General features: G+C 39.8%; 1 protein-coding gene across 1 annotated transcript; it reads right to left on the bottom strand.

The window, feature by feature from the left end:
* Positions 1-363: 363 nt before the first annotated feature.
* Positions 364-17,823, bottom strand: LOC110856968 (dopamine receptor 2). Its single transcript, XM_022105559.2, has 6 exons — positions 16,039-17,823; positions 14,237-15,046; positions 12,648-13,023; positions 5,012-5,235; positions 4,282-4,497; positions 364-3,527 (listed from the first exon to the last, which is right to left on the bottom strand). Exons 2-6 carry the CDS (start codon positions 14,474-14,476, stop codon positions 2,718-2,720), a joined length of 1,866 nt encoding a protein of 621 aa, XP_021961251.2. The 5' UTR covers positions 14,477-15,046; positions 16,039-17,823; the 3' UTR covers positions 364-2,717.
* Positions 17,824-19,502: the final 1,679 nt, after the last annotated feature.

The raw sequence follows: 19,502 nt of genomic DNA, 5'->3' as shown, positions 1-19,502 counted from the left end.
GCGTAAATGTGCATAGGACGTCATGTCTCAAATGTGTGGGTTTATGTATTTACATGCGCCCTGCACTACAAAATATAAATACTCATCAATTATACAAGTACATATAGCAAAATATTTTACAAAGTTACCAAGAATTGCCTCGATATATTTTAACAGCGAAAAAATAAATTTCTTCACAAAAACGTGCATTTTCGTATGACTGTTCCCTTCTCGAAGTAGATTTTCGTCCTCTTTTGCGTGTAACACCCCCGGAAATCGCAACCTTGAGAAGAACGGAGCTCAAAATACTGTAATTTTACCAAGTATTTTGCCCATCCTTGATAATCAACGTGCAATTAAATGTTTCATGAATACAGAACAAAGTGCCTGAATTATATTGGTTCATTTTATTTATTGTTGCTCAAATATCACGTCAATTCCAGTAACATTAAGATTTTATGTACATACATAACATTAAGATTGAGATTTAAGTATATGAGATCATTTTCTTCAATAAATAATGGGTAAAAGTAAACTGTAAACTGCAAATAATTCATAATGTCTCATTTTTCTACATAAATTTTGAAACACAATATACCAAATATACCACAATATCGGTATTTTAAAACTTATCAGAGAGTCATATTTAATATGTAAGTAGTTTATCATTTAATTAAGAACTACAACTACTTAATAACATTACTACCGAGTAATTTTAACGTTCAATGATAATTATACATTGGTGTTTAAAGTATTTGTCAATTGGGTTGGAGAAAGAGAGAGTTGATTTTTTTGCCGAAAGTGAGAAATAGGATTTAAATATACTTTATTTAATTAAGTACGATAAACTATTACTTTAATTATACTAATTCAATAACTATGTAACACTTTGTCAAGTTAAGTTAATCTAAAATCAATTCTGAAATTCTCTCCTGCATAATTAATTAATGTATGCATACTCTAATTTAGTCTCATTTTCATCTAAATACAGATAATTTTCTACGTTTCTACTAAAATTGAATGCATTTTATCATCATTGAAGAATTATGTAGGTACACACAGGTCATGATTTCGAAAACATTTGTCAAGTTTGCGACTAAAAATTATCATTACTACGCTCATATTATGAACTATCTATCTATGCATTATATATAAATTATTAGATATACTTTAGTAGTGAGATATAGAAATAAACTTTGAACATACTTTATACACTTGCACATAACACGAAATAACGCATGCAAACATTCAGAACTGGATACCTTCACAGCAAATTTTTACGAAACACAAGAGCCTGTAGGACATCAAGTTAAGCTATTCCTAAGTATCATTAGTCTACATTTGCCTCCCCAAGTCGTGGTGACATTTGTCTAATAAACTTCAAGCACAATTTGTAGTTAACCACGAAAACTTTTCGACTAATTAATAACTCTGGTTAATTGTTGTTCATCGAGTTTCTCGGAGAAAGAGAGAGAGACGATGAAAAGTGAAAACTGCTTCCAAGAATTTGTTGTATGTGCTCTGGCACCACGTAGTCACATAATTTATCAAAAACCTGCTGACCTTGACTTCTCCCAGACCAATCTATAATTCTGTGAAGTTAACGACCCGTCCAAGTCAAAACTTTCACCCACGCACCAAAGTCTATAATGATATCCAGTAAGTCTATGCCTACTGCGTGTCCCTGAAGCTTCTGTATCATCACGATCCTACATTTATTCCAGGAAAACGGTGAAGATGAAGGATCGTGAATGTTGACGGGTTCACGGCTTTCATTCATCCATCCATCCACATGTGTCAGAAAACCGGTAAACATAAGAACCCCCCTTTAAAAGCATGACTTCAAAAATACGGTATACAAGTTTACCTTCCCAAAATGCAGTGATACCTGAGAAGGTTTGGAATATTGTGGTGATACATATTTTTTTTAATTGGATACGAAATTCTCAGCTAAGCTATGTATATTCCCCTTACAATGACTTTAAAGCAGTGATGATACTAAAGAAATGATGCTAATACTATATACGTTTCTGGGCGAACGCCGCCTTTCCTTTGGACACCTGCAGCGTTCTGCCAAAATCGGTTACATAAATACGTTCAGTGTCGATTGACCAGGTTAATAAATGGTTTCGTAGATTGGCATTGACCATCAGAAAATCGGAGGCAGCGTTACTTGCTCTGCCAGCCTTTGCACTTTCTCTCTTCCTTTACACCATCAGTAAAAGAAGCCCGTCATTCAACTGCTACTACATATTTGTTCCCTTCTTGCTTTCTTTCTTCCTTCCAAGTTCTGCGTTCCACGGCACAATTCGTCGCAAAAACGGGCAATTTAACAAAGTCAGTGTGGAAAAAGGTTGGATTGCAAATTGTAAACTGAGCGATAAAACATATCTTCCCAGATTAAACTAAATCAATCCATCACTTTGGAAAGGTACAGATTTTAAATTGAATTTAAAATAGTGTAGCGTAGAACCAAGTTACGTAACACTAACACTGATCAACAGGGTAAATAATACTTTCTTAAGTTATACATCACCATTTAGCAAACTGCTACATATGACTTCTATTTCACCAAAATTGAGCTAAAACCGATACTGTTACGAAACAAAAATAATCATCTAAAACATAACTATCAAGTGATATGCTGTTATTTTTTAGCTAATAATAACAGCATCAGCAACCAGTTTATCCCATCGTGTTATACATTTTTTTAAAAGGGGCGTCATCCCTTAACTCTCCTACGCCATTGTGATAGCATCCAATTCATTAGTGTTCCCAGCAGTGGGAATGTTTCCATTCCTATCATCCACTTCCGTGCTGGTCTTCTGATGAACCGCTTTCTTTTCCGACTTGCCACCAACAACATCCTCCTCCTCGCCATCGTCTCCTTCACCCACCTCGCCATCCTCGTTCACGACATGAATCTCAATCCCATGACTAATTCTGTTCTCCTGAATTGTTGTTTGGTCCTGTTCGATATTGGAATTCTTGACGGCATCCATCAGTTCGACGGCATCGGGCTCAATCTTCTTTCCGGGTGAGATTTGGGTGGTGCGAAACTCATCTTGGAATGCTACCCGAAGGTTCTCCTCGCTGGACAAGCTGGTGAAGGATTTTTCCGTCGAGGTGGTCGTGGTGAGATTGTGTGGGTGGTCTCGACCCGAATTTGACATGATGAGCCCTTGCCTTGGCGAGATTTGGATAGATCTCGATGCTGATGAGGTGTTATCCTTGACAATATTTGAGGGGGATGAGCGACGCAGTTTTGTGCAGATTCGGCCCGACGACGAAGTGGTCGTGGCTGCCGCGGCGGCAATTGATGGTAAGGTATGGCTCCTACTTAATGGTCCAGCATCTTTCGTTAATCGACCACCCATCAAACCGCACAAAAGTTTTTCGAAAAGCTGCAGCAAAGCGTTCTTCATAGCACCGCGGAACTCTTTGAGATGGTAGGCGTACAGGAGTGGGTTTAAACTGCTGTTGGCGTGGGATAGAATGACGGTGAAATTGAGCACTTCGATGCTAAACTCGGTGTCGGGGAAGAAAGCCTGGAAAAAGATAAGAGGAGAAGATTACTGGCACAAGTTCATATTCAGCAACAATCGATATCAAGCGGATGGATGGATGGACACAGTGGCCGCGGAAGGTGTGGGGACATGTGGGGACGTTAACATTGTAGGATGGGGAGGGACGGCTTTATATCATACCTGTTCACTTTCATTCATTTGACTGATTATGATAGTGAATGAAAATGAAATTCCTGCCATTTGAATGAAAATGACTGAAGGATTCTGTCATTTCAGATGAATGACTGTGATTTTTTACTCATTTCATTTTTTACCCTATGCTTCATACATGGGGCGCAGGAAGAATTGAAGTCGGATGAAGTGAAATGAAATGAGTTTGAACAAAAATGATGCACATCTTCAGTCAGAAATCGGGATGACTGACATTTGAATGAAAACTAAATTTTTGAACAGATATGATTTATATATATATAAGATGATGTGGACATCGAACAACCGTGGGGACATTGTCCCTCTGTCCACACACACCCTTCCGCGGCCAATGGATGGACAGGTGGGTGGTGAGAAGTGAAAAGTGGGGAGGTGAAGAAAATTGGAAATTTTATCTAAAAGAGAAAAATCTGTATCGTCGCATCATCCATATTACATTTCTGGCCTATAATCCACTCTTTTCGCAACTTGATCCTTCGCTCACAGGCATTCCATGACATTGAGAAATTTCTTTGGCTCTTTCTCCCCTCATGTGTTTATGATAATGTCGGGCGGGATGCCTTACCGTGATGCAGTTGATGGTGTACAAGGGCATCCAGCAGATCATGAAAAATAGGACGATTATTCCAAGTTTATGGGCTGCCTTGGCTTCCCTTCGCTTCTCGGAAACAACAATTCGAAGGATTTGAGATGCCCCTCTGTTGTCCGAGTTTAAAGATCCAGACCGAGATTGTTCTGATGGTCGGCGCAACTGTGGGGCCAGGTTGCCTTTTTGACGGATCTGTAAGAAAAAAAAGCAATAAGTGAAACATTCCGCGCAGCAGGTGGGAGTTATTGTCCTGTTTAAACGGTCTCGAAAAAAGGACGGTGGTGGTGGAGTGGAGATGGTGACAGACCGACTTTCTCTCCTCGGGAAAGTGGCTCATTAAGACTTTCACCATCAGGCTTTCACCGCATCATCCCCGTTTGCAACCTGGTGTTGCTTATCATTGCAATAAGAGGGAGAACTCAGATACAAATTGTCAAATTCTATTAATTTAAGAGGACAAATTCTCGCGAATTTAAGTCAATTGCATACATATGCATCAGTGGCCGAGGAAGCTGTGGGGACATTAACATTGTGGAATGGGGGGAGGGCCGGGTTTATATAAGATGGACAGATGATGCGGACATCGAATAAGCGTGAGGACATTGTCCCTCTGTTCCCTAAAGCTTCCGCGGCCACTGATTCATGCATACCATATTCCCACCGTAACAACAATAATTACGTGGCTGTGGCATAATTAAGCGCATACCTTGATGAGAACGACGTGGTAAATGTATCCATAAAAGCATCCCATGAGAATAGCGGGGAAGACGATGGTCGCAAAGTAGAGGAAGACCAGGTAGTTGTAGTCCATGACTTGGCGGAAGTAGCAGGAGCCCTTCGCAATGTGCAGCCATCCTTGCTGGTTGTACCATCCGAAGAGTGGGAGGAATCCGATAATGGCCCCCACAATCCAGCACGACAGAATTATTCCTGCGTACAAGAATAAGAAATATCTATACTTGGCTTGTCAGGCACTCAGAAAGCGTCGTACATTAGTCCGTGGTGTCAAATTTCGAGAGATGCTGGCTGACGATTATTGCTTCCCCATGAGAAAAACACAGTGGCCGCGGAAGCGTGGGGACAGAGGGACAATTTCCCCATCATGTTATATAAACCTGGCCCTCCCCCATCCTACAATGTTAACGTCCCCAGATGTCCCCACAGCTCCCGCGGCCACTGTATGCCCCAACTTAAGTGGTGGCGTCATTCTTTTTGTGCCCTGCTACAAATTCTTGGGATTAGACCGAGAGAGGTACACGTGTCCATATGCAAGCAATGAAATCATACATATTTTTCATCTCACAAAAAATATCGTGGCAAATGCATGTATTTCTGCACAATTTCATCATCACTTTTCCAACCAATTTTGAACTCCGAGAAGAAATTGACTTGTAAATATCAAAATTGTGTGGGAGCAAGACAAACTTTTTTTCATACAGATCACGAGATATACTCGCACAGAAGTAGAAGTGGTAATAATGCACGTGAAATAAATTGTATTGACTGTAAGGCGTGGCAATATTCCTTTTATAGGCGGTGGTGGTCCATACCTTCCAAACATGCTGCAAAAATGCTTTGTTTATTCGCTCCCTAAATTTTCTTCTGTTAAGACAATACAATACTTTTACATGTTTGGTATTACCGAAACAAATTAATTAAGTGGAGCGCATGCCAGGAAAAAAATTGTGATGCAATATTTCACAAATATGTCGGCATTTTATAACCACACAATCTTTATATGGATGCACGTGTCACATGTTTCAGCTTATCCGAAATACTTATCTAGATACTGCACCAAACTGGAATAAAGGCTTTCACTCCATTTATTTATGTATCTTTCAGCTTATCTCGCATCTATGGAAAACATGGCATATTTTCTAAAAAAAAAGAGCTTGCATATCTGTAGATTCGCCATATCGCCAATTCGCTACACGATGTGCGAAAATTAATTTCGCTGTTTTCAAAAGACACACCGAAATAGATAAATAGATGGACGAGAGAGAAAATGTCAAATGTGAGACTGTAATGTACACTGTTCGTACAATCATTACGGGCTCGTTAAACATCCCAATTATAAAAGTATCGTGATAGTCACTCACTCGACGGGAGAGTGAAAGTTGGTGATATGTTTCTAATACTTTTCACTCGCTCGGTTCCAGCAGTGGCCGCGGAAGGTGTGGGGACATTAACATTGTAGGATAGGGGAGGGAGGGATTTATATAAGATGGGGAAATGATGGGGACATCGAATAACCGTGGGGACATTATCCCCCTGTCCTTCCGCGGCCACAGGTCGGTACATATCTATGTACATACTTGGAGGGTTGGGACAAAAAACAATATTATGAATAGGCCGTAGATACATAGAACAGCCTGATAAAAGGTTTGCAGTAGAGATGATTCTGATGATGATGGTGATGTGATGAGTCTGCACATAGAGCACTTATTATTGCTACTCTGTACTTGATAATTTCACCGTGAGATAATTTTTTCTCTGGAATCTGTCACGAAAATGGGAAGGTCGACGACAACGGGTGACAGCCAGCAGTGATGTTTGAACAGGGATGAAGTGATATCAGGTTTTGACATGCTTCATTCAAGTGCAAAAATAGCAACTTTGCTTTTTTTTACGTCACCCACCACACCACCCTCCCTGCGAATTTGTACGGATGCGTATCTATGTACACTAAAGTGTGGGGGAAGGAAAGCAGAATTTGGTACGCTGCTGTGTGTACAAGGGTTCTAACCGTGGAGGTCTCCCAAAGTATGCTCACAGATTTGGACCAAACTAGTCTCAATCGATAACAAATTTACTTGTGAAATTTGCAAAAGGCAATATCTGCCAATGCGCAGGTTTAGTGGAGATATTTGCATCCGGAGAGGAGAAAACGGACAGCAAATTTTGAAAGTTTCAAATTTGGAAACATTATGGCGTGCTTTTTCCTCTCTGGATGCAAATATCTCTGCCCATTTGCAGATAGTGTCTTTCGCAAATTTCATATTTATTAAATTTGTGATCAATTGACACTAGTTTCGTCCAAATATGTGCTCATACGTTGGGAGACCTCCATTGTGAGTACATAAATTGTGTAAATCTGCGACACCCTCAACAGTTTAACGTTTAAGACCGTTCTTCAGACACGTATTTAAATGAGACATCGCTTAAAAATAAATAATTGTTGTCTCCTAGAATCGAGTCACTCACTTGTTGAGTGAGTCACTTTAGACGCAATCTGGTTGTTTATATAACTCCGTCACTTTTTCAGTGCCGCTATTTCCTCGCGTTTTATGGTAGAAAGTCGGATCTCATATCTGCGTCGCACCACCACCAGTTCACCAGTTTCAAATAGCTAACAACGAAATTTGATCCTATTTTTGCAAAACCCCGACAAAACCATGTGCACTGCCAGAAGCCAGCATCTCGAATTTTATATCTCACCAGTCCACTAAATCAACATTAATTAGACTAGATGTAAAAGCGAGCAGGGATGATTTTGTCCTCATCGACACTAACAATGCAAGTCTTTTACGTGTACAACTCAGATCTGGTTTGGACCAATTTTATTTTGTTCAGCACAAAAAATAAGCAGACCCGTATTTTTTCATTTTTCATAATGCGCTAATTTGAGCGCGAGGCGCGAATTTTAAAACATTTTTCAGCCAAAACCTTGGTTTTTAAAAATTCTGTAAATTTTCGAATTTTGGCGCGAATCAAAAAATTCGAAAACATGTCTCTTCAGAATGACTTACCTGACTTATGAAAAATCCAATTGTCTCGAAATTTGATTTTCAAAATTCGTTGCCAGTTTTTGAAATTCGTTAAAATTATAAATTCTTTAAAATTTTAAACTTTTCAAAAAATAATGCATGTGGGTTTTTCATAAGTCAAGTAAGTCATTCTGAAGAGATATGTTTTCGAATTTTTGGATTCGCGCTAAAATTCGAAAATTTACAGAATTTTTAAAAACCAAGGTTTTGGCTGAAAAAGGTTTTAAAATTCGCGCCTCGCGCTCAAATTAGCGCATTATGAAAAATGAAAAAATATGGGTATGCTTATTTTTTGTGGCGAACAAAATAAAATTGGTCCCAACCAGATCTGACAAGGGAACCTTAAGTACTGTCACCTCTCGATTTCCTTCCAAATAGCCTTAATCGACAGATAATTTAGTGAAACTAAAACTTTGTCATAGAACATGCGGTGCAAAATCGCATTTTCGCGAAATATTTGGCGAGAACTGCACCAAAACCTGCCATTTTCCCAATGCTTTTAAAATGTCCATCAGCCTTTCGAATTATGAAATGAACTTTGTAGAATCTTAATAAATTATATTTGTACTCACGTAATTTCAGCCCGATCACGAATATGCAAAAAATGATGCAAAGATTTGAACATTTTTTGCAAATTGAGAAAATCTGCAAAATTTCGCAAATTCGAATTTCTTCGTTTTTTTTAAATTCAACAAATTTATTAGTTTAACTGATACAAAACATATTTTTCTTATTGCAAAAAATTTGCAAAAGTTTGCAAAAATTGAACGTTCCAATGTTTAAATTTTATAGAAACTTAAAATTGTCACATATGTAGGTATGAGCGAATAAAACCAAAGTTAATTTGTTGGAAAATTAAAACATGCAAACATTGCAAAAAATTCTACATATTCAATTAAAAAATTGCACCCTGTAAGTTTTTGCAACTTGCAAAAATAAATACCGCAAATAATTTCGAAAAATACGTAAAAATAGACTAGCATTGGTTATTTAACTTACTTTCATGAAAAATTTGCTAAATTCAGTTTTTGCAAATTTTTGCATTTTTTTTGCAATAAGAGAAATGTTTTGTATATCAGTTAAACTGAAAAATTTGTTGAATTTAAAAAAGGAAGAAATTCGAATTTGCGAAATTTTTCCGATTTTCGCAATTTGCAAAAAATTGGCAAAAGCTTGCATCACTTTTTACATATTCGTAATCGGGCTGAAATCACGCGGACGGGTAACTATATAATTTTTCAATATTCCTTAAAGTTCATTTCATCATTCGAAAGGCTGATGGCTATGTTAAAAGCATTGGTAAAATGACAGGTTTTGGTGCAGTTCTCGCCAAATACTTCGCGAAAACGTGATTTTGCACCGCATGTTCTATGATAAAGTTTTAGTTTAACCAAATTATCTGTCGATTAAGGCCATTTGGAAGGAAATCGAGAGGTGACAGTACTTAAGGTTCCCTTGTGAGTTGTACACGTAAAACACTTGCATTGTAAGGAGGACCAGTCTGGCTTCGAAATAACGCCGAGCTTGCCTCATTAATATTTAATGAAGCGTCCCAAAGGGGTAGTTTATCTTGGTGTCATGATCATTGCCAAATTTGTTAAGAAGTCGGGGGGATAACACGCCAGTGGAGGGCAGGATGACAGTATGTCGAGAAATATGCTCTACCGGTTTGACCGAGTTGATAAACATGCGAGGACGATCGTATCCGTAAATGACGAACAGATTGTCGCAATTATCTCTTTTATCGGGAAACAGTTAGACAAAAAACAAAACAAGGAAGAGTAATGCATGCAGTCCTAATTTGTAGGTTACAGACACTCATTTTGTGCGACAAAGGTGAATCCGACAACAAGTGTGACACAAACCCAGCGGCCGCGGAAGCTGGGGGGACATTAACATTGTAGGATAAGGAGAGACGGGTTTATATAAGATAGGCAGATGATGGGGACATCGAATAACCGTGGGGACATTGTCCCTCTGTCCCAACGCTTCCGCGGCCACTGCACAAACTTACGCCAGTCTGGATGCACACACATTTTTAAGATGTTTACCTAGTTTTGCATCAACACGTTATGAAACGAAGATTCTAATAATATTTTTCCTTATAATTGTCTGTCTAAACATTGAGCTCCCATTAATTGTTGATCTTTGTAATTTTCTGTCTAAACATTGAGTTCACATTAATACAACAAAATTACAGGGTGTTCTGTTCAGTCCTCCTCTCGCATATCTAATATTTCCCCACATCGTATCAAACTTTTCTGTAAATTGACTTTAATTACTTCCCCACTCATACATACGTACATCTCCCCTCCGTATGATTAAAGACGACTCTGTTGCCCACCATATTTTCGCCGAATGAAAGCAAAGTAATCCCCATTGATTAGCGGAGTCATGACTGGTTGGTTAGCGGAATGTGTGTGTGTATGCTTTCACCGGGTCGGATGGTAGTAGTGAAAGTGATGTGTGTACAGAATAACGGAGGCGTAATGATAGATAGCGTGGCCCCATTCGTTCGCATTCGCTGTTTGTTTGTTTATGAGGTGGCTTGATAACTTTTATGTCATGTCTTTGATGTCAATGAGAAGAAAAGTTGTCGTATGGCAGCAGCAGCCGCCGCAACTGTTCTTCCGAAACCGATGAATAAACTTTTATTCGCCCATTTTCGAGTGCTTTATACGACTGCCTAAGCCAAACTGCAGACATTGGAATGTACATACACATGTTGGTTCGGTATTGGTTGCTCTTTTGGAATGCATTCACGTCACTGCAGTGCTCTCCAGGAAAATGATGAAGGTACTCCGGCTAGGTCCAGGTACGAATGTCCATAATTATTCGACTAATTTCGCCCCGCGGTCAATGAACCAAGGCTCTGATCCAATGGATATTTACTAATTGGCCACCCACCGCGCGGAAGAAAATGAGACTTTGGCCGTGAACAGTAATCAACGCTGGTCTGGTAAATATAACAAAAACGAAACAAGAAGCAACTCTGACCGGAAAGAAATAAAGTTGCAGATTAACTCGTGCTGTTGACACTGGAAATTCTTGATTATGTAAATTTAGGATTGAACTGATGATGGAAAAGGTACATATATTATATTGCAAAACACCAAGAACCAAGACAAAAAAAGTGTTTTACGTGAGAAAGAAGGCGAGGAAATGGTGCTGAGCTGGCCGAAAGGGCAAATCAGACCGGAGTGTAAACGAGCAGTAGGAAGTGTGCAGCACAAAGTGAAAGTTGTATGGCAGGAAAGTCACATGTATGTAAATATGCATGCATGAATACGGTTTATGTGTGTGTGTAGACGATGATATACGTCTTGACAGAGTCACGCAAACGTCTAATTTTCTCAGTAACGTGAATATTTAGAGTGACAAGTTTCAGGTAAAATATGCACATAACAAAAATACTGGACAAGCATAAATAAACGGTGGCGGTGTCGGCACGGCAAGAAATGTATTTACATGCAAACATTTTAAACTGGAAATTAATGCACATTTCATTTCAAAAAATGATTACATAAAATTATTTTCGAATTTATGGTAATTAGTGTATTATTCAAATGAGGCGAATGACACGATCCCGTGTTACGTAAGGAAGGAGTAGATAAAAATAAGTTTTGAAAGTGCTCATTTAATCCCCACTATTTCGAGAAAGGGCAAAAGGTTGGGGGAAAAAAGTTGCATGAAAAATGTGTCGAAATGACAAGCGTAATCTACACGATTGAGAAAATTGGTGGTGAAAAAAAGTATTTTCGACTAGACTTTTTTTTCGGGAGAGAAAGACAACTTGTTGGAAAAAAATCGATCCATCTACTTTCAGTGTGAGGTTCATTTAAATAGACAATTGTTAGGTATTTCTGGAGGCTGTTTATTTGACAGGGCATATATTTCAAACTGCGCATTTGTGATTGATCTTTCATTACGGGTCACTTGACAATCTGTCAAAGTCTGCAAGAAGAGGAGACGTAATCCCAAAAGTGGCAGTGGTGCTGGTGTTGGTCCCTATACGTGCGGCACTCACCAACTTTCTCTCACTTACTTAATATGACTGCATTATGTGGTTTGGTTGGTTAGAGAAAGTTGAGACTTTGAGTTGAGGCTGAAATGAACCCATTCACTCAATCGCTCCCTTTTATAGAAGAACATGTAAATTCAGCCCATAAATTTTTAGTAATACTTCTTTTTCCAAACTTTTATTTTGCGAGGAAATGGGAATACTTGAAACAATGCGATATACATTTGTGGCATTTTGTGGGAAAGCGTTCCCCTTCATTTTGAGACGGGCTACCCGATATCGTGCATACATAAGCAGTGGCCGCGGAAGCTGTGGGGACATGTGGGGACATTAAAAGTGTAGGATAGGGAGGGACGGGTTTATATAAAATGGGAAGATGATGGGGACATCGAACAACCCTGGGGACATTGCCCCCTGTCCCCTCAAGCTTCCGCGGCCAATTTACATAAATATGTTCATATATATGTCATTGCGTTTATGTATTTACGGGACTGTTCTGAGGGTCTTAATTTTTACGACTTTTGTTACATTCTACGAGAGTGAAAGTGACTTACCCACTGCAGTAGAAGTTGTCATATGGCGATAGTACGCGAACGGGTTGGTGGTTGCCCAATACCTGTCGATACTCACGGCGACGAGGCAGAGGATCGAAATAGTGCAGAGAACCATGAGGATGGAGACGGTGAAGAGACAGCCGTACAGATTTCGGGGAAGCCCAATGCTGGACAAGACGGCGAAGGGGATTCCCAACAGGCCGACCAGAAAGTCGGCAATGGCAAGGGCAAAAATGTAGTAATTCCTGTACCTTCGGAGACTCCGATTCGTACAGAAGACGTAGACGACGAGGGCATTGCCAAAAATCGCCAAGAGGGAGACGACTCCTTCGCTGGCCGTGTAAGCCACGCTCAACTGCTGGTAATCTCCCGATTTCTAATAAATAGATCCCCATAAAAGACAGACAAAGTAAATATTGACCATTGAGAAAGTTACATGACCAGGAAATCCTCCAAATTACGGACGATGACTACTTCACATCACGGGCTAATCTCACCCTCGTTGTGGTTTCTCTCTCTGATGACCAGTGGCCGCGGAAGGGTGAGGGATAATGTCCCCATGTTTATTCGATGTCGGCATCATCTGCCTATCTTACACAAACCCCTCCCTCCCCTTATCCTACAATGTTAATGTCCCCACAGCTTCCGGGGCCACTGAGATCATGACCATCACGAGACGAGATTTGCTATCACGACACGAGACAATTTCTCCAATCACGATGCAATGAGCACATTCTGAGCTCGGTCTATAAAAATTTTGTCTCATTCCTGTCATACAAAAACGACACCTTTTCTACCAAAAGGAAAGAAAACCTTGGCGTCATCATAATTTGTAGGTACGTGTATCGGGATTTTTCTAGTACCCAATTAACCTAATGAGTACAGTCCTCCCTTTATAGATAGATAAGTGTGGATGCTTGATCCACGTAAGGTTTTCTGCTTTTTGATGCAACTTGAACAATCCTATTACGGATATTACCTAATTTCCCGGCTACTTCCTGTCCAATTTACGAATGGAAGAATCATTTTCACAACTCAAACCCACCTAGTTTGTAATCATCATCAAATTCCTGAGAGTCATTAAATCCTATCCTTTTTATTGAGCCGGGTGTGTGCATGTATGTGACTATCTATTTATCCTGGCATGACAAAACCCATGGTCGTGATCAGAGGGCGGATATGTATTTGGGAAAAATTGCTGAACTATGTATTCAATATTTATGAAAAAAACGCCAAAATATTTACGACAAATATGCGACAAAAACTATTAAAATTAAAATTTTCGCAAAAAGTTGTATTTTGAAATATGGATTTTTAGTGGTTCAATTTCTGAAGGAAAAAAATTCGTCTCACCTCATTGAAATATTTACCAAATGTATGTATATATTTTTGATAAAAAATTGTAAAAGATTGACATAAATTTCAAATAATAGCGGAAATATGTGTATGTCTGAAAACCTAGAAAATATGTAACAATATATGGAAATATTTTGAGGTTTTTGCAATCTATGAAATAAATATATATCCGCTCTCTGGTCATGACTACTTATCTAATTTGGTGACGTACAAGTAACAAGTAAGTCAACTACCTGTGGGGGTTGCATGGTCGACGACCCAGTCACGTCGAAGGATGACTGAAACATTGAAACGGTTGAAGGTCCCCCCGTTCCCCCATCGGGCATTGTCGTCATCGTGGGAAATGACGAGGACGACGTGACGTTCCTCGATGATGGCGACGACGACGAGGTGAACGCCATGGCGGAGGAGGAGGCGTGGGTAAAATAAACGATGCTGCTGCCAGTGTCACTACTCGGTCCACTCATCATCATTTAATTTGATCGGGATGATGCGACTCGTGTGACAGGATTCATTCAGGACTGGAATCTATATCTATTTTTCTTCTTTTATGCCACTCCTGATGCGACAACGAAATTGAATCCTGTGACCTTTTCAGAAGTGGCGTCGTCCTAATAAAGTGTGAACATTGGTGGTTGTTCTCCTCCGGAAATTTGAGGATTTAGCATTACTTTTATGATCCGCAGCACAACAGTTGGTGGTTATTATTTCGTCGGATTCTATTGTCCTGTACACTTGACCCCGTTTCTTTGTTTTTTGGTATTTTCTTCTCTCGAATTTGGACCGCTTGGCTGTTATGTCATGTTGTCTGGAACATGCATGGTTCAAATAAATGGGGCGGATGATGATGACGACTCGCTGGAGGCTGAGGCAGAGGAGTCCTTGTCTGTCCAGTGTTGTTGTACCCTATTTTGTGGTGCAAAAGTACTCATTGGACCGTCAATAATGGGGAGAAGAGTCGAGTTTAAAAGGGAGGCGTCGCTTGTTGGTGGTGCAAGAGCGTCATAAATACTTCAATTCGACATGGTCCTCGTTCTCTCGCTCTGTGGAAAAGAATGGGTGGAAAAATACACTACAAAGTGCAAAATAAGTCCCCCCCTTTGCATGTATGCATAGTCTTCTCTCTATCTCCGTAATGAAGGTGCTTTGACAGCCGGAAAATGAGTTTTTGTGTCATCAATCGCAATTTGACGGGAATTACATACGTCGGATTCGTCTATCCAATCCACTGGTGTACATTTCCCTGCTTATGTTTGTACATATGCAGTGCCCGCGGAAGATTGGGGGGACGGAAGGACAATGTCCCCACCGTCTGCCCATCTTATGCAAACCGGTCCCTCCCCTATCCTACCATGTTAACGTCCCCACATGCCCCCACAGCTTCCGCGGCCACTGTACATATGTCTACTTGCTAAACGTATGTATATAAATTATTAGTCGGTGGGTGGGTATGCTTCGTATGTACGTGATTTACTAAATAAATATGCCAAGCCGGAGAAACTACAGAATTAGCCCCTTTGCTTCCAACTTTTTCGTCTAGGAGGCAAATATTAATGTGATCTTGTCCAACGAAACACGTACAATTAATTAAATTTCAATGATGCAAGTGAACCGTGGAACAGAAGCTCTGGATAGACGGACGGACTTAGTTTCTTCTTCTAACTTGTACCAATAAAGTACATAGGACTGCTTTACTACTACTGAGCAACTGAGCTACTTGCTCCTGCTGGAATTAATTCCGTCTCAAGTCTAAAGTTTATTTGCTGGAAAAATGCAATGATACGTGCAGTGATACGTTCCGACGTATGTACGAAATATACCAGTTTTCTGTGCAGTCTTCAGCTCTACCTTAAATTCATTTGCACTTGGGGAACAAAGTGTGAAACTCTCGCTTTCCTCGTCCTCCTGCCTGTCAATTCTTAATGACATTTTAATGAAGGAAGAAAACATGATTCACGTTGCCAGAATAAGTCTACAGCTTTTTAGAGAAGTGAATACAATTGAATTTAGTAAATAATTCGCCTTCTCTTCTTACCATAGGCAGCTGCGGCAGTTGTAGCTTGTAATCAGTATACGAGTCCACGAGATGGTCCACAAGGAAGAGACTGATGCACAAGTTTAGTTGTCCTCAAACCTTGATAACCTTATTACTCGTTCAACTCCACTTACTTCAGAGTTTATCGAAAATGAGTCACAAATTCACTTTTGTAGAGTGTAAAATCCAGTCTTATTATGATGACGGGGTGAATTGGATTGGATTGGATACTACTAACTAATGGATCAGTTACTTACATACGTAGAAATGCACAAATAATTGAGTCAATGTGAAACTGGATCACTTTACTGGGACAAAGTTCTCTTAAGAATATCGCAGTGAATAAGAAGGATTCAAGATACGACACACACAAATCCTGCAATTGGAGGCAATCTAACTCTTTAACTGTGCTTATTAGTCAAGCAAGCGTCCTATTCTCCGTCGTCTTCTGCTCCATAAATACGACGACGACGCCACTATTATAAACTTTTCCAGTTAAATTAAACAATAAATAAGTGCATAAACATATCTACATGAATGAATGACCAGATGCACTCTACGAGGCGTAATTAAATCTAAATATATACTCAATTGCGAGAATTATTTTGTCAATATTTTTGTATCTTGTATTTTTTTATTAGCAAGTTGAGACCGACCGACGGACTGTTTTTCCTCGTTCTATTGATGATCGTACATACGTATTTTGCACGTATGTAGGTTAGTGGATGAACAATTGCAAAATATTGTGGATGACAATCTTTGGAGTTCAGTCGTGGACTGAGCGAAAGGTTGCAAGTTTCTCTGCTTTTCACCAAGAGAACAGAGAACAGAGAACAACCGGGGACAATGCGAGACTGGGTAGGATAGATATCCGAATGAGGGTTTTATCCTGTTCGCCCCATAACAGCCGTAGCAGCAGGATTCCTTACTTAGTAGCCACTAACTTTCCTTTTGACACGCTTGGTCCGGAAAATGGTGTGGCTTTTCCTTCCTTCCTTCCGTTCTTCTTGTTCTTTTAGGTTTTGCAAATTCAGATCCGCTTCGATAGTTTGGGAGGCAAATAAGTCAGGTTCCTTCAAACTAAAGTATGTAGCGCTTCAGCAGTGGCCGCGGAAACTGTGGGGACATTAACATTGTAGGATGGGGGAAGGGCCGGGTTTATATAAAATGGGGAGATGATGCGGACCGTGGGGACATTGTCCCTCTGTCCTTCCGCGGCCATTGCGCTTTGAAGAGAAGGATTGTCCGTCCCCACCACTTTGTCCGTAATTATGAAGAGTGACGTTAAATAGCTGAAAGTACTTGAAAGAATGATAATTTTTCATGATAAAAATTTGGAAAAGTCGGCATACTTTTTTCTTTTTTATATACACCCCGTCGTTGAAATAGGGGGCAGTAAATAATGAACACGCGTTGAGTCCCGTCATATTTATATATCAATTCATTCACTTCCAGTCCTGCGGATATATAACTATCTTGCATAGCTTTGATTTCGGAGAAAACGTGACGCAAACTGTTGCACATGTTGGTGGTGAAGAAAAAAATGATATTTTTTCGGATAGAAGATGGAATGAAATGTGGGGAAAGTATGGGATTGAATTTCTTGGAATATTATCCAATCTGCAAATTACCACCAGTTTGTAAAGTGTCGTTTCAACGACTGGACTCCTCTGGTATCAAATATATCCATGCTCCAGTTAGTTTTGGGTTTCGTGGTGGTCGTGGTGGTGGAAGCAGCGTTTATTCATCCTGTCAAATCTGAATGTGCTTATTTTGTGACGTAAAGTTCACTTATCTGGCTTGGCTTCCTTTCCCTTTTGGATGGCTTTTGTTTTATTTTATTACAATAAAGAGTGAGTCTCAAGTCGTCAAAGGCACGGTGGGTGCGATATGATAATAATGATATTAAAGGGGAGTTGGTGTTGATGAAATGGATGACGGTTGACGGTGACAAAGTTCTTCTCCGTCATTTGAACCATTGTTTGTTACCCATCGGATGAGGGTAGACTCGAATTTATGCAGTCGTACTGTCAATGTTGCTACGAAATAAATCCATATTTACATGGAGATTGGTATTACTCACGGACAAACAAATTCTTCTAGGTTACATTGAATTGATTAAATCGCGACTGTCCTACAGTGGCCGCGGAAGCCGTTCTGGGGACGCTAACATTGTGGGATAGGGGAAGGGCCGGGTTTATATAAGATGGGGAGATGATCCCGACATCGAATAAACAACCGTGGGGACATTGTCGTTCCGCGGCCACTGTCAGGATCCGAGACAATGGGCAAGTTTAAGTGTGTATGATTGGTCTTTAGAGAGTCAGCAGCAGCAGCAGCAACAAAATGTGTTTGGCTCTTAGTCAAATGGTTATCGTGATTGGTTTCATGTGCGCCACGAGAAGAGAAGAAGAAAACGATTATTATGAGATGTTTCCATATGTGACTGTCTGCCCAGTCAGGAGATATGATCTTATTTTCTCCTCTCCATTCAATTAATAAATACGTGGTTGCATATTTTTTTTCAGAAAATCCATTAAAACTAAAACTATGGAAGTATCTCTAATTGCCAAGTTCAATCCATGTAATGTGATGATGTGGATTACCTTCAACGGATAAGTTTATCATTGTATCGTCCACTTCTGACCCACCCACGCACCCAAATTGACGACCAGTCCAATCCAATATTTTCTAATTCAGTGCACATAATGAAAAGTGGCAACGACGCGGACAGGCTTGGAGCACCATTACTTGCAAAATTGTGATAAAATATTATTATGTGACATAATAATTTCTTCCTTATGTACATCCATTCGAGACTTTTGTGCACTTGACTCTTTATCATTGGCACACTTGACGTCTGTTCTTCTGTATTTTATGCAAGGATGAATATACAAATTCGGACATGGGTCGTGTAGGCGTTTATAGTTTAGCGTCGCGTATGTTGGTCATTTGAATTGACGAGTTTTTTTTCTTCTTAGCTGATGCGCAGCATTTCATTAAACAGATTTGCAGATATCGATGTGCAAACAATTGTTTTTTTAAAAATTTGCAAACTTTTGCTGGGAATTTCTCGACTTTCTCATTTTGCAAATGTGCGAATCTATTTCGCCATCATCTTGATTAGGTGCTCCCATTAATCAGACGGCACTCATGCCCCCCACATTGTTCACCACATGTCACTGGAAGTTGCTAAAAAGGATGATTGAGCGTCCAATCGGCACATAAATGACAACGTGTCCTCCTGGTCCGAAGATGGAGTATGGTATCGTATGGTATGGAATGTTCTTTAATTTGGTGGTGAGGTGAGGTGACCACGAAAAGAATGAAGAATTTATGTACTCACACTTGACGAAAGCAGGTACTGACTGGTTGCGAATAATGTATGACGAATCAGTGGATGGAAACTGCAATCTCCATTTATAAATGTTTCTCTACCCTTTTATGGATTTCGCAAGGTAAAA

Source organism: Folsomia candida, unplaced genomic scaffold (genome assembly GCF_002217175.1).
Source record: "Folsomia candida strain VU population unplaced genomic scaffold, ASM221717v1 Fcan01_Sc017, whole genome shotgun sequence".
Taxonomy (NCBI): Eukaryota; Metazoa; Arthropoda; class Collembola; order Entomobryomorpha; family Isotomidae; genus Folsomia; species Folsomia candida.
This window is presented reverse-complemented; position numbering and strand designations above follow the sequence as displayed.

Excerpts from the sequence above, each read along its gene's own strand:
- LOC110856968 (XM_022105559.2), bottom strand. The coding sequence starts at position 14,476 with ATGATGATGAGTGGACCGAGTAGTGACACTGGCAGCAGCATCGTTTAT. Across the intron at positions 13,024-14,236 it reads CGACCATGCAACCCCCACAG|AAATCGGGAGATTACCAGCA; the intron begins GTAGTTGACTTA and ends TCTATTTATTAG. Across the intron at positions 3,528-4,281 it reads ACACCATCAACTGCATCACG|GCTTTCTTCCCCGACACCGA; the intron begins GTAAGGCATCCC and ends ATCTTTTTCCAG.